General features: G+C 40.2%; 1 protein-coding gene across 2 annotated transcripts; it reads right to left on the bottom strand.

The window, feature by feature from the left end:
* Positions 1 to 6,940: 6,940 nt before the first annotated feature.
* Positions 6,941 to 13,798, bottom strand: LOC118398091 (interferon-induced protein 44-like). 2 transcript variants are annotated; one of them, XM_035793108.2, is made up of 8 exons: positions 13,298 to 13,798; positions 11,850 to 12,363; positions 10,997 to 11,048; positions 10,700 to 10,895; positions 9,308 to 9,460; positions 9,021 to 9,192; positions 8,482 to 8,582; positions 6,941 to 8,327 (listed from the first exon to the last, which is right to left on the bottom strand). In XM_035793108.2, the coding sequence occupies exons 2-8, from the start codon at positions 12,328 to 12,330 to the stop codon at positions 8,142 to 8,144; spliced, it is 1,341 nt and encodes a 446-aa protein (XP_035649001.1). In that variant the 5' UTR covers positions 12,331 to 12,363; positions 13,298 to 13,798; the 3' UTR covers positions 6,941 to 8,141. The 2 variants fall into 2 exon arrangements, with proteins under 2 accessions (XP_035649001.1, XP_035649002.1); XM_035793109.2 differs by lacking the exon at positions 13,298 to 13,798 and adding an exon at positions 13,099 to 13,176.
* Positions 13,799 to 15,351: the final 1,553 nt, after the last annotated feature.

Raw genomic sequence — 15,351 nt, 5'->3', positions numbered from 1 at the left:
AAAAACAGGGAAGCACAACCAAGACTTCATTTTCCGATGCATAACATTAAATCATTTTTCCAATTGTGTTCTCTAATAAACACAACCCCTGGTGTTACTGAACATAAAAGTATACTTTGAAAGAAGGTAGTAAAGTATAGTGCCTATACCAGTGGTTCCCAAACTTGGGGTAAAATTTAAATGGTGTCCCCTGAGAAAGTCTGTAATCTTATCAAAGAAAATAAAGAACTTATCTTCAAATGGATATAAAATATATATGTAGTGTCAACCTAAGAGGCCTTTTACACTATTAGATGTTTTCATGTCATTATGTGTTGGGACAGCCTGCTGGACCTCAAATTGAATAGATATGAAACGCCCAGCATTAACTAGGGTATAGTGTTAATTTCAGAACAGCCTCAATTTGTCGGGGCATGGACTCTCCAAGGTGTCAATTGTTCCACAGGGATGCTGGCCCATGTGACTACAATGTTTTCCACAGTTGTGTGAAGTTGGCTGAATGTCCTTTGGGTGGTGGACCATTCTTGATACACACAGGAAACTGTTGGGCGAAAAACCCAGCAGCGTTGCAGTTCTTGACACAAACCGGTGTGCCTGGAACCTACTACAACACCCCATTCAAAGGCACTGAAATATTTTGACTTGCACATTCACCCTCTGAATGGCACAGATACACAATCCTGTCTCCTCCCTTTCATCTACACTGATTTGAAGTGGATTTAACAAGTGACATCAATACGGGATCATTGCTTTCACCTGGATTCACCTGGTCAGTCTGTCATGGAAAGAGCAGGTGTTCTAAATGTTTTGTATACTTAGTGTTTTGTATACTTAGTCTATATCAGTACTTTGAACTTCCAATGGCAGACATTGCTACTTTTTAGTCAGAGAATGAACATGCTAATGGTGTTACAAATAATGTAGGCTTTAGTCATTCATTTCCTTCACATAGTAGAATCAATGAGTAAGTCGGCTAATATTAGCAATTCAGACAAAAAGCTCTGACATTACTCTATATTTCATAGTTCACAAAGATGAAGTTGAATAGAGCCCGATTTTTATTCTATATTCATCATTATTCAGGACTTAGAAACTCTGTTTATCAAAGTTGTCTGACTAGCCCACTTGTCGTACATCATGAAATTCCATTGGGTCTGGTACTGCAGAAATGCTGCTTAAGACACTGTGATATTCGGGGCGGCAGGGTAGCGGCAGGGTAGCCTAGTGGTTAGAGCGTTGGACTAGTAACCGGAAGGTTGCAAGTTCAAACCCCTGAGCTGACAAGGTACAAAATCTGTCGTTCTGCCCCTGAACAGGCAGTTAACCCACTGTTCCTAGGCCGTCATTGAAAATAAGAATTTGTTCTTAACTGACTTGCCTAGTTAAATAAAGGTTAAATAAAAAAAATATTTACAGCTGTGGTTACAGTTCTCCATCCCTCAGCTTGATGGCAAAAACGTGGCTGCAGTTTTGCTGAAAAACGAATGAATGACTGTGGCATTAATGTTCTCACACATAAAGCACACTTGCGCTATCACATCCATGATGAACATATATTTCCTGATAGCACTCTGAAATGGAGTCAGTCAGTCAGACAGCTATTTTGGCAAGGCCGCCAAGGACACGTGAGTCACTGGAAGGCTATGAAAACAAGCCAGATACGTGAAATTGCATGGAACACGCTGCACTGCCAAACATCTGTTTCCAGAAAAGATGTTGTTGGTTTGGAAACAATATGATAAATCAAGCAGAGATCGGGACCGATGGCACACGACACACACTGAATGAAACAGTGGTCAATCACCGCACAGTACACCGCATAACAACATAGAATTGATTGTGTTTGGTTTATGTGACAAGGTCTTTCTTGAAAAGTTTAGCCACATCATTCTCCCCAAACATTGACAATGGAGACCTATAACTCATCTAATTTTTAAAAGAAATTCAACATTTTGAATGTTGACGTGAGGCGGTGGGTGGGTTCAGCCTCCAAATGCTTCCTCCAAACGAGCACCAGCCCTCATTAGTGTTCTCCCAAGTCCCCGAGCCACTGCTTACAGATGCAGGCAACCCGACTTCCTACTCCCTGGAATTCATAGACCGAAAAGTGGCCCAACTATTGCTACTGGTTGAAAGCTGAGGGGAATTGAGCCAAATGTTAGTGGACCAAGGCCTCCTCAGCAGACTAAACTCAGTCTTTGTGGGGGGGGGACTTGATTAAAAAGAGTTACTTCCACCCCTATAGATGCTATTACACTGAGCAAACATAAACGCAACATGTAAAGGGTTGGTCATGGAGACCTGGGTGCCTTTTATGTTTTGTTGTTTTAATGCATTGTAAATCCGATGCACAACCCTATGCCCAGCACACCAATAACATTCCCAGGACATTAACTGATAGTTCTGATTTGGTTTTGATGTAACATTAGGATTATAACGCCCCAAAAACCATCATAGATAGTCTGTGAGTGGTCTTTCAGTGGAGACAAGAAGCTGAGAAAAGGAAACTACTGTATTTCCCAGTACCTAATGTCTTTCTGTAAAGGGGAGGGGAAAAGCTGATGGGTTAAGATGAGATAAGATGGTCAGGCTGAGTGTTTTACAGGCAGGGGCAGACCAACGCCCTGGGGCAGGAAACAAGTAATGACTGGAGTCAGTCATGTGTTTGTTCAGTCTGTCTGAGGTACTAGCACGCTCTCTCATCTCTCTATTTTTCTATCTTCTCTCGCCCCGATCTCTCTTCACTCTCTTTTTTTCTCCCTTTAGATGATTTGTTCCACACAAATATAACCCAAAGGATATCTGTTACAATTGATCTAAATGAGTATTATTGCTCTTTTACGTAACTTGAATATATTGTCTCTATTTAAAACTACCCCATTGAACAGCATTGACTGAACTAAGAGAGGAAATAGGAAATTAGTTTGAAGAAATAATTAGCTTTTTTTTCGGAGAAACAAATCAATGCAGAGCCATGAAATGTGTATTCAGGTTTTGTTTATTGCATGTTTGGAAACTCTGGAAGTAAAAAATTCAAAAGGCACTCACACATCTGCGCTATCTTTGTTGCAAGTGCATGGTAACAATTAAATAACATTAGAATAAAAAAGAAACCCGCACACTGCTCTTGCTTGTATCAATGCTCTTTATTAAGCTTTGCGTATTGGCCTCAAGCCCTTTGTCAGAGCCTTCGTCAGAAACTCTGAAAGTTGAAAGTGTTTTTGTTAACTATTTGGTGGGGCGGCCCATGGGCTCTGAACAAGTAAATATATCATAGTTTATGTTTCAGATAGATTATAATTGTTTTAACATGTTGGGGGAGGGGAATTGTGGAAAATTGGGCTTGGATCCCAGAGTTCCACGTATATGTTCATACTTAGAAATGTTAAAGGTTGCTTCATATAGGCCACAGCTGTTAAACTAATTCCATGGAGGGCCGAGTGTGTGCGTGATTTCGCTCCTCCCTTCTACTTGATTTACGAATTAAGGTCCCTAATTTGTAAGGAACTTCCCGTACCTGGTTGTCTAGGACTTAATTGAAAGGGAAAAACAAAAACCTGCAGACACTAGGCCCTCCATGGAATGAATTTGACACCCCTGCTATAGGCCTACTACTACACACCAAGCCTCTGCATATTAGCCACAACTGTTATTGTAACCATGACCTGAGGAGAACCAGGAAACAGATAGTTCCTGATCAGATGTGACCTTTTTTTGACAGCAGAGCAAAACATACATTTTACATAACATGCTGTGAGTAGGCGAAGGTTGTTACAGTCCTGTAGCTTATGGATTTCAGTGTGGGTGTGTGTGTGTGTGTGTGTACATGTACATTTCCGTAGAGAACTTTCCCATTCACTTACTACTGTGCTATTGATGAATTAGTGGAGCGTGTTAGGGGTGTTTGTGTTGCCATGGTGGGCCCTAACTCTATAGTTGAACCTAAAACCTGGTATTTTCCCTGACACCATACATGTAACACTGTGACACCAATCAGCTCTCTATATGTTTGTTTTGTTTGTAACGTACCAACATGGCATCAATCATCCCAGTTGGTGTCGCCTTATGACATGTGACTTAATATAATTACTTTTTGTCTGAAGATAATAATGTGCATTTTTGCATAAACTGTTTTGTACTTTCTTCTGTCAAATTCAATCATCGGTTTTGATAGCATAGGGGAAATGAGATAAACGGCACCACGAATGATAACGTTGAATCATTTATTCACCATGAAAACCCAACAATCTCCATTTTCCCTTTTAACTCCAATGAGCCATGGCCTTCTTCAGTGTCATAGCTGAGGCATTCTCTCTTTCTCTAGAACGCCTCTAGACTAGACAGCTACACACTGCTGTCTTGACCCAAAATTGTGATTTAGAACTTTGGCCATGATAAATTCCCATGTCTCCATTGTCTGTCAACTACAGCTTTGTCTGTTAACATTTGAATTGATGACAGGTCTAGTACATTTTTCGAGGGTAATACAGGTTTGGCTGTACACAGGAATGCTATGTCATGAGTCATTATGAGAAAGTATTTTTGAAATGGGCAACAAATATGTGTGCCTGTAATCTGCACAAAAACTGGATGTAACACATTCTAGGAGCGTATGCTGTTTTGGGGGCAACTTTAACGAAGTTAAGTTTGCAAAGGGAGGGTATATAACTGGAAACTTTCAAAGTTTACGAGTAAACTACCAGAATTTTTCTAACTCTATGTGTGGCCTTATCACATGAAATATCCTAAATAATTCAATAAGATTATTTCAAAATATAAAATTAGAATGACAAAGCTGTTAAACATTATCCTACATATAAACCATCAACTTAGTGGATATCATTGGTGTTAAATATGAGGGTTTCAGCATGAAATATCCTTTATATTGATTTTTTACACACTTTTATTTATTTTAGCATGTCAATATGTATTTCTTGTCAGTGTTTGAGTCAAACTGGTGGCAAATGTGAAGAAAGTCATTAGTTGAAATTGAAAATTATGGCATTGTTGATATTAGATGCTTTTTCATTAATTGGGCTATTTTCTCTGGAACCACATGGTCTATCGACTAGAAACTCATGGATAATGTAAAGCGTCTGTGTGTAGCAGGTGAGATGAGTCCGGCGCAGGACAGCAGTTATGCGTAATGAAAGCAATTTTACTCAATAATATCACAATACACGTCGTATAAATACAAGACCACATATACGGACCGCAATACAATAAACAATTACTCACAAACAAACATGGGGGAACAGAGGGTTAAAAAATGAACAAGTAATTGGGGAATTGAAGCATGGTGTGTAAGACAAAGCAAATGGAAAATGAAAAGTGGATCGGCGATGGCTAGAAGGTCGGTGACGTCGAACGCTGCCCGAACAAGGAGAGGGACCGACGTCGGCGGAAGTCATGACAGATAATGATATAAAAAATAAATACTATATGTGAATATATCCTTTCGACGTTATTAGAGTATAAATGACCAAAGTAACCATAGATTGCCATTGTCAGGTGTGTGCGTACTGGTAGCGAAGTCAGGTGCAGGAGAGCAGAGATTTGTGAACAGGCGCACACTTTATTGAGGCAAAACGCGCAAAACAGTCACAAGAATTATGTTTAACAATAAACATCTTCGTGAAATTCCAACAGAAAAAAAACAAACCAGTCTGGTGCGTCAACAACAAACAAGTAACACAAACAATCTTACACAAAGACATGATGGGGAACAGAGGAATAAATACATGTAGATTGATTGGGGAATGAAAACCAAGTGTGCAGGGAACAAGACAAAACAAATGGATACATGAAAAATGGAGCAGCCGATGATGTCAACCGCTGAACGCCGCCCGAACAAGGAGAGGAGCCGACTTCGGCGGAAGTCGTGACAGCCATAGATTTTCTATTAATTACCAAAATTAAAGAAGATTCCTCTTCTTGGGCTCTGCAAGCCTAAATCAAGTACTCCGGCTCATATGGACCTATTGCTCACTTGAGATACGTTCAAGTAACAAACATATCCTACTGATATAAATGTATGATGTACGCGAAAGACTTGCACAGTTAGGATTAGATACAAAGAGTGGTCCTAAGAGAGCCTCTCATAATTCCAATCAGTGAACGTGGATTGCAATATATAGCTCGACTGCCATGGTGCCAGATGGTTTGCCTTTAAGTCACTTCAAAAGTGTTTATTAGACAACAAAAGGTCATGAACTCTCATTAACACAGTTAATGCCCCGTGGGTGAGGGTATGGAGCATGAGAAGTTGGATAGTTTCTGTAAGCTAACAGATGTTGACATTTCCTAAGATACATTTACAGTTCACTTTGGTGGGGATGCTGTTGTCGAAGTGTGTGCATGTTTATGTGTACGTGGGCATACGTAAAGTGTTACATCCACAAAAGAGAACAACTGGTGTTAATGTATCTCTACAAATAACATTGTATTCCAGATCTTCAAGGTAAATCAACAAATGCCCATCCAAAGATGGCCATTCCTGTACGACCCATTTCTAGTCTAGAAAAGGTCAACTGCTTTGTGATAAATGGCTTTGAGACAAATGAGTTTTTCACAGGCAGGAAACTGCATGATACCAGACCCTCTGTCATCTAATAACCGGTGAGTTATGTCCGCTTTGCTTAAACGTAGTGGTAGTGGCAGTGTCTGGTTTACCTTTCACTTAACCTTCAGAGTGGCAGTCAATAGGTTCAATGTACCAACCAGCTTTGGTCACAAGATAAAGGAGGGTCTGTGTCTGCCTACTCATGCATGAATCCTTATCAATGTCTGCTGGTATGTGGGATTTGGTGCATAAAAGAACCACTGGCATATATTGTTGCATTCTTGTCTGGAATTTCAAAGACTGGAAATATTTGCTTATTTCCAAATGCATGAAATGTACTAATATTGCATTCTTGTTCTCATTTGACCAAGCTCAGAGGAAACTTTTGTCATCTTTATTATTCATGTAACATCTCAGGAATGCACAACAGGAAATGTGATTGGATCAATGTATTGAACAATATAGGAAACATTATATATGAAACAAATAACCACAAATGTGAAACTACCTGTGTGTGTGTGTGTGTGTGTGTGTGTGTGCGCACATGCATCTGTGAGAGATGATTTTAGTGGTTTTAGAATGTGTGAAATATCATAATTACATACCATGCGGAGACATTAACTTGAAAACACCTGTCAAATAAGTTATTTGTTTTTGTTTACTTTCCAATTTACAGTAGTAACTCCAAGGACTCAGTATAGTAGTATAGTAACCACCAGGTGCCACCAGATGGCTTCAAAACACACCTCTCTTTATCTCATGTTTTATGTTTACTGTTTTTGAATGCACACACTGTAGCACTATGAATTGGTCATGTTGCGTCTTATCCTAGTTCACTGAATATGGTGACAGGAGCCACAGAAAGGCAATATATCGTCCTCTGGACAACAACTCAATTTGTCAATCAACCAACACTGCAGTGCATTGTGTCATCACCCAAGCCTAAAGCGTTACCAAGAATAGAATTAATAACATACGATATTAGGGTAAAACTCTCTACATAAACAATGCTTTCAAATTACAGTGATGCAACTTTACTGTGCTCTGGGGCACTTGCATACAATAGACATTTGCTTATAGAGACAGTAAATAGATTGTTTTCCCACGCTTCAAACAGTCCACAGGTAGAGTTGGTTTGTCAGAAGATTATTCACTAGGCCCCACCCTTTCCCTTTAACCCTTTACTCAATTGGGGAACAGTCCGTTTGCATTGGTACATGCATGCATTGTTTAGGTACGTTACTACTGCTTGAAAGAAGGCAAAGGCGACCTTGAATTTGCTTTGCACTGTCACATCAAAGCTCTATCACAAACTGAATTAAGGTGTTAAAGGAACATTAGGGCAAGGTATTTTTCATGTCACGTGAAAAGCTCACAAAAAAATTGTCTAAGTAAAGATAGCAGTAAGAAAGAGCAACGTGTTATAATATCCACAAAACAATTATGATAATGTCCACTTGCATGATAACATGTACCAAAATAATATGGATATCTTGCACAGTTACAAAATAATATGGGATTGCAAAAAAAACATTTTTGTCAGAGTATTAGACACTTGACAGTGGGACTGTGAAGAGGGTTAGAGCCCTTCCTTTTCCTCTTCAGGCTGGTTTTCGAAGAAGCTGTCAGCATAGTTCAACATCTGATCCAGAGCACTGAGTATCAGGATATCAGTGTTCTGATTCAGCTCCAGCTCCTGGCTGTAGTTCTTCACTGGCAGAATACCGGACACAGGAATGCCCAGGGATGCACTCAACTCCTGGATCTGAAAGACAGACACACACACACACCAAATGCAGTGTGGTTGACCACTTACTTTTGTATACATAAATAACAATCTGCTCAAGACGTAAGAGACGTTAAGGATTAGGATTTAAGATTGACTCATTTGATTCAATTGCCATTGCCAAACGGCTCACCTTCCTTTGTATGTAATGGCTCATATAAACATTCTGCAGATCTTCTGACACTAGGGGGCAGGCCTCGTCCACTTTGGTCATTAACACCAGTTGGGGAATACCTAGGACAAACATGCAGAACAAGACAATGAATATGTCAGGATGTTTAAATATGAGAGAATTCCATACAGAGTTACCCATTGAAATAGGATACACACGTGGAACACCTTCTTATGGAGTGTTTCTTCACAAGGTGTTCCATATTTCTTTAGAAACAGGAGTTGAAAGCACCTCATATTCATAGAGCATTATGAAACTGTAGAAAAAAAGCTATAAATCACACAATTGCCCCTTATAATCACAATATACAACATTCATGCAAATGATATCCACATCCTCTTGTGCCTTTTTGTTTTATCGTACAGTTTCATAATGCTCTATGACACACTATTAAGTATATACAGTATAACAGTATGTACAAATATGTCAATTATAAGAAGGCTCATTGATTTGACACTGACTCGTCCCTTTTCAACACATATCGTCCACCATTCGCTCACCTATCTGATTGGTCTTCTTGCGAATGGCGGCAAACTTCTCCACAATTTTGGCAGACATCAGAGAGACTCTGCAGGCGTCCACCACGTACACTACACAGTGGATCTGATCCTTTAGACTGACATGCTTACGATACCCAGGTACGTCTTCACTCAAGGGCGTCATGGGATTAAACTATAAATGACAAACATGGAGGTTTTTGTTGTTGTTGGTTTATTAGATTTGATCAATGGTGTATTCTCTCCTCCTACTGCTAGTTTGCGTTGTGCCTCCAGACAAGTCTGCATACCTGGTAACGGTCCTGAACATGGCCTTTGTAAATGTTGACTATGTCCTCCATGTCCAAGCCAGCTCCTGACGCCTCCTCCAGTCCCATGGTGTCACACAGGATCAGGGGTATAGGCTCACCACTCTTCCCCGACTTGATGGTGAAGGTACGGAACTAGGGAAAGATAAGACAGTCAAGCACGCACCTGGGTGGTTGGCAATAGTGGCATGTGGGTAAAATCCCTGGGGAAGCCAAGCCAGGGGGGAAAAAAGCCATATTATAACCTGTGTGTTGTGATAATTGGGCTGTTTGCTCTATAACCTGTTAGTTCATACGCCTTGACAACGTGGTATACAGACCTAAGGCCGAGACAATAAGAAGACACAGTGGCTGAATAAATTCAACCACACCTTCGTTTCATCACAAAACCGGAGCAGTCCTCAACACATATTGCATGTAACAAACAGTTACATGACCTACAGCATGGTCAAGTTAATGTTTCTGACATTTTTGGAGTACTAAACAACTACTGATTTAGAACAACAGTTACTGCAAGTCGCAAAGAAAACAGGCACTGCCTCCACTAATTCCAGCACCATTTTGACTTAAACATTTTAACAATCTAATCACCGATGTTTAGTCTAACACAGTGACAACTAAAAGATAACAAAAAACGATTTTGTCCAATCAACATAAGCTAAATATGATGTGGATGTCCATCATAGCCTAGTGATTTGTGTGTGTGTACGTGCAAGTAGAAAAAACACGTTGACTTACCCTACTTGTAGAGAAACGCCAATACCATCCACCCCTTTCATGTTGCCTAAATGGTCTATGACTCATACAGTACACACTTTGTTTTTTGTTGTACTAGGCTACCTGGCTAAAATGCTTGCTACCTAACCTAACTTCTTTTCATGGGCAACGATGTGCCAGGCCCAGCTAGTTAACATAATTAGCCTACTACTACATTTAGGTACATATTGAACTTCCATCCCCTCAGGCCAGTGACACAATGTCTGAATTTATGGTTGGATCAGAATCACCGATATAATCATTGGCCAGTACAGAGAATGATGTAAAACCACAAGTCCAAATCCCTATCTCCACCCATGGCTAATTTAGGAAAGGGACTATTTTAGCTAGCTCTGATGCTTTCTCTGGTGAAAAACATTCGGCCTCTTGCGAAGTGAAGGAAATGTATTAAACACTGAGAGATGAAAGACACAGTATTTTGTTTATTTTTTTCCTTGGTCAATTTTTGGGGGAAGCCTGGCTTCCCTTGGCATCCATTAATACATGCCAATGGCACGGGACCAACACACACATGCATAATCAACACACACATTAGATGTGGTACCTGGTCAAACTGACATAAGAAAGCACCCACCCATGCACACATACACATATTACCTGGGTGGTCAGGCTGGTGCCTGCGCTGCCACAGATGGCCTGACTGGTCATGTTTCCTCTGAAGATAGAGTTGACAGAGTTGAAGAAGCTGGACTTGCCAGCCCCAACAGGACCCACGAGGAGAACCCTGGCATGACTCACTGACATGACATCAGGCTTATAGTTCTTGATTTTCTCCTTCAACTGCCGTTTCCTCCTGGAAAGTCATAAAGGTGCAGGGATAGTTAAGCACAATGTAATGTAATGTGTGTGTGTGTGTGTGTGTTTACAGTTATGCTTAAAGTTAGCATTACATACTCAGAGGTCCACTGCATGTTTCTCCAAGTCTTTGTCAAACAACCTCCCAATTCTGAATGGGGAGAAATTAGTTTGAATGATCTTTTACAAAGGTAGGATTATTTACATTTTTTGGGCATAGTAAATTCAGAAAATGTCCAGAATATATCTGCAGTAATAGTGGAATGATAGTGTTTCACAAAGAGATTTGTTTTGAATGCAGCCTAGTGCTCGGTGAATTGCAACAGCACTAGGCTTCATTCAAAACAAATCTCCACCTTCTCCGCATCCCATTTCCCGTAACATGGCGGAGACTCGCGCTTGAGCCTTTAACCTTTGGTTTTGGTCCACCAGATTTAAACTTCTGTAAAAACGATATTTGTTGTTATTGAAAATATATTTCACAGTGATTTAGATTATTAGTACAATTATTCCCTACACTATTCAGTGGTTGATTTCTCTCATAAAGTGAAATGGAGCGAACAGTGTAGAATTTTAGCAACCAGGAAATGTTAGAGCGGTTCCCACTCGATAACGCAGCCACAAAGTCAGAACAGCCTTCCCATTTTGACAACAGATGCCGCTCCGGTGGGAGAAATCAATAGGAGAATATCACAGCCAATCACAACACTGGTGGGTAAGGAATACGGTAAAGCACTATAATTCCACTATTACTATATTCTGAATTTTCTTTTAAATTACAATGCAAAAACAAAAATAGATTGTGCAGCACCTTTAAAACATATACTGTTTGTTATTACAACAACATGTAGGTGTGACATTGTTTCAAAATGTAAAACAAGATTGTGCACTGAAATATATTCTGTGGTTAGGAGCCACCATACTCCTAAGTAGGTATGTAAATATCACTCACCCTCCACTCTGTAAACCTCACATTCAGTCAGCTGCAGGTCGTCGCCATGCATATGTGCTGCCTCAAAGTTATAGCTGTTCCCTGCGTTATATTGGACTGTAGCTGTGTCATTGAACAGAAACACCAAGGCACCAAAATTCGGGCCAGTGTTTTCATCTGTAAAACCATACTGGCCATTGGCACTAGACACACGCAGTGGATTTTTTCTTTCATCATTGATGCTGTAGAGGAAGGCTTTGTCGTCATTAATAGGCTGCCCATTCTGAGTGTAGTCTTTGCTGGTGTAGGCTCCGAACAGGAAGCCAGCCTTGTTGTAGGCAGCGACTAAAGTGGGTCCCTGGCTGTTGCAGCGTGCGTGAAAGGCAGCTGCCGTGTAGCCTTGGACACTGGCTTTGTACAGCAGACTGAGTCGGACATGGCCGAACAGAGAAAGCAGTTTCTTCTCCTGATCACCTGATAGACTGGATGTTACCACACTCATGATGACACCCAGGAGGTTTGGTAGGAAAGACACCTGATAGGAAAGACAAATAAATCACGTGCAAGGTTAAAAGAAAAACATCAAAATCCTAAGTCTGGTTCTGCTGATACCTTTCTTGGCCATGTGGCTTGACCATACAGGACAGCCTCTGCCCTGGTTATACAACCAGGGCCATGCATATGTACAACCAGGGCAGAGGCTTTCCTGTATGGTTAAGCCACATGGTCAAGAAAGGCGACAGCAGAACCAGACTTAAAGATGTTGGTGTGACATTGTTTCAAAATATTAAACAAATATATTTTTTCACATTATGTGTGGTTAGGAGCCATCATACTCCTGAGTAGGTTGGAAAATGTTGCCACTCTGCACACAAGCAAGGCTTCATGGCAAGCTTGAGGTGTGTTCCAGCTATTACTTTCAGTTCCAGGTTGTACTTTCCAAGATGTCTTATAGACATCTCAGAAAGTACGAGCTGGAAACAAAAGTATCACAGATTGTACTTGAAAGTACAAGATGGACCCGAAAGTAAAAGCTGGAACCAACTTCAAGCTTGCCATGTGGCCTTGCTAATTAAATCAAAGCTACTAAATGGTTAAAGGTGTATTTAAAAAAAAATCTTATAACTTAGAAATGCCTCGTGAGCGCAGTACAGCTTTCTTAATCCATCATAACCCAAGTTGTTTCAATGTTTGCAAACAATATCTTTGTAAACAAACAATATATCGTTTCAAAGCACTATTTGAATATAACTTTTATCTCATGGTCTACCCTCCATAGCTTTATCCAAGAATGTACATTCTCCAGCTTTGTCCTTCAGCTTTATCGCAAAAAAAAGGCGGACCACCATTTGACTGAAAAACGAATCAAGGATTGGGCTTTTAATGTCAGCTAGCTATATGTTTAACAGTACAACAGGCACACTACGCAATTAACACACAGAAGGGAATCAGGTCCTTAACCAACTTACCTGCAAATTATTCAGATGGACTGTATGTCTCTCCGTTTAGCCAACCAACCAGAGTAAAAACATTATGTCCTTGTCTTATGAAAAGGAGGCTGACTACATTTCAGGGACTTTCCAAAAGAGGAAGAAACGGTGCAGGAATTCCCACATGCATAAACGCCCCGAATTACGGGCTGCAGTTGCACACGATTGGGAGTCCTCTGGAGTCTTAAGTTTCACTTTCACTTTTATAAATTCAACTTCTAAAGCTAAAACACCCTGACAACTGCCAGTAGCCAAGCAGCGCCTGCTGTCCCAGCAGTGTGTTCGGGGACCACCTTGAATGGTGGCCTTTTCCAATTCAACATGTTGATTGTCCCCTCCAGTCCCTATCTACCCAGTCCCCAGAGTGTGTGGCGGGCCGGTGAAAAATATTGAGGGGTTGCTGATATGGAAGTTGCACAGACCCATGACCGTCAGAAAGCCTCTATACCAACCCCATCTAAGATGCCAATGAGCTTCAAGAAGGCCTGATTCGAGGCATGTGCGTGTCCCTGAAAATCTGTGGGCAGATACTCGGCAATGGGACAGACAACGTGCAGAAGAAAAACACAGCTAGCTCTTTTGGTTTTTGTCGGATTGGATTTGCAATTTGTAGAAAGCAGTTTACAGATGCCCAAAAAATGTAATAGAGCACGACTTTGAATGAATGCTCATATAGTGCAATGAGTAACAGCACTGTTTTTCATTTACCTTGATTTTTCAATACAGAACACTGGAACAAATATAGTATTAACAACAGCTCAGTAATATTAATCTTGTGTAAATTACCACCTGCGCTTGTTTAAAATGAATTTATAATAATAATAATACATGCCATTTAGAAAATGCTTTTATCTGAATCTAATGTATGGGTGCAGAATAAGCTGAAATACTTTAAAATGTGTCAATTTCAAAACGCTTTGGGGCTGTGGTGGATGGCAGAATGGAAGTTACATTGTGTGCTTGTTTTTTTGTCAGAATGGGGTTTTCTTTGAATAACTCATCAGTCATTGGCAAGGACTGTTTATCATTGTGTTTGAAAACAGGGCAGTTTGGCGGAGGTTTGCACATTCAGGAACACAGAGCAGTTGTAACATACTGCCACCTACTGGGCACAGAAGGCAAACATCCTAGAGAACTAAATGGAAGTAATCGTACAATGTTTCAGAACACCAGGTTTGGTACGTCTTGGATATTTTACTGTAAAAGCTTTGAGGAAAGGGGATATAATAAAGGTAATATACGAGCCACATGCATTTCTATTGATAGCAGTTTTCATTTGGACGCAGAGGATGCATTAGCAGTTGTGAACTACGGTGCCTTCAGAAAGTATTCATACCCCTTAACTTATTCCATATTTTGTTTTGTTACAGCCTGAATTTGTATTTTTTAATCTCTCACCCATCTACATACAATACCCCGTAATGTCAAAGTGAAAACATGTTTTAACAAATGTTTGCAAATGTATTGAAAATGAAATACTGATATATTTTCATAAGTATTCATACCCCTGACTCAATGCATGTTAGAATCATCTTTGGCAGCGATTACAGCTGTGAGTCTTTCTTGATAAGTATCTAAGAGCTTTGCACACCTGGATTGTACAATATTTGCACATTATTTTTTTTTTTAATTCTTCAAGCTTTGTCAAGTTGGTTGTTGATCATTGCTAGACAGCCATTTTAAAGTCTTGCCTTTATTTTAAAGTGTGTATATGGCACTGTATGTTAGGTTACTGTGGTGCTTGATTTAAAACATGTTGATATCGGTTTCATTGATTTCCATTGTTTTTTGGTTAAAATGCTAACATTAGTGGTTAGGACTCTTTCCTTGTCCATTGACTCCTTACTTTGTAAGGAAAACACTCACCCATTATTTTTCTTTATTGTTGTCGGGCCCAGCTGCAGTGCACACCACAGAATCCAAAGATTATAACGGGAGTGCTCATACATGTGGCCCAAAAAATCCTGGGTAACCTCAAATTTAGACTCATGGAGAAGATGCCGGTGATTGTTAACCACAGTGAGTAACACTGA

The sequence above is a fragment of the Oncorhynchus keta genome, chromosome 19 (assembly GCF_023373465.1).
Source record: "Oncorhynchus keta strain PuntledgeMale-10-30-2019 chromosome 19, Oket_V2, whole genome shotgun sequence".
NCBI classification, from domain to species: domain Eukaryota; kingdom Metazoa; phylum Chordata; class Actinopteri; order Salmoniformes; family Salmonidae; genus Oncorhynchus; species Oncorhynchus keta.
The sequence above is the reverse complement of the archived record's forward strand: the minus strand, read 5'-3'. Positions and strand labels throughout refer to the sequence as shown.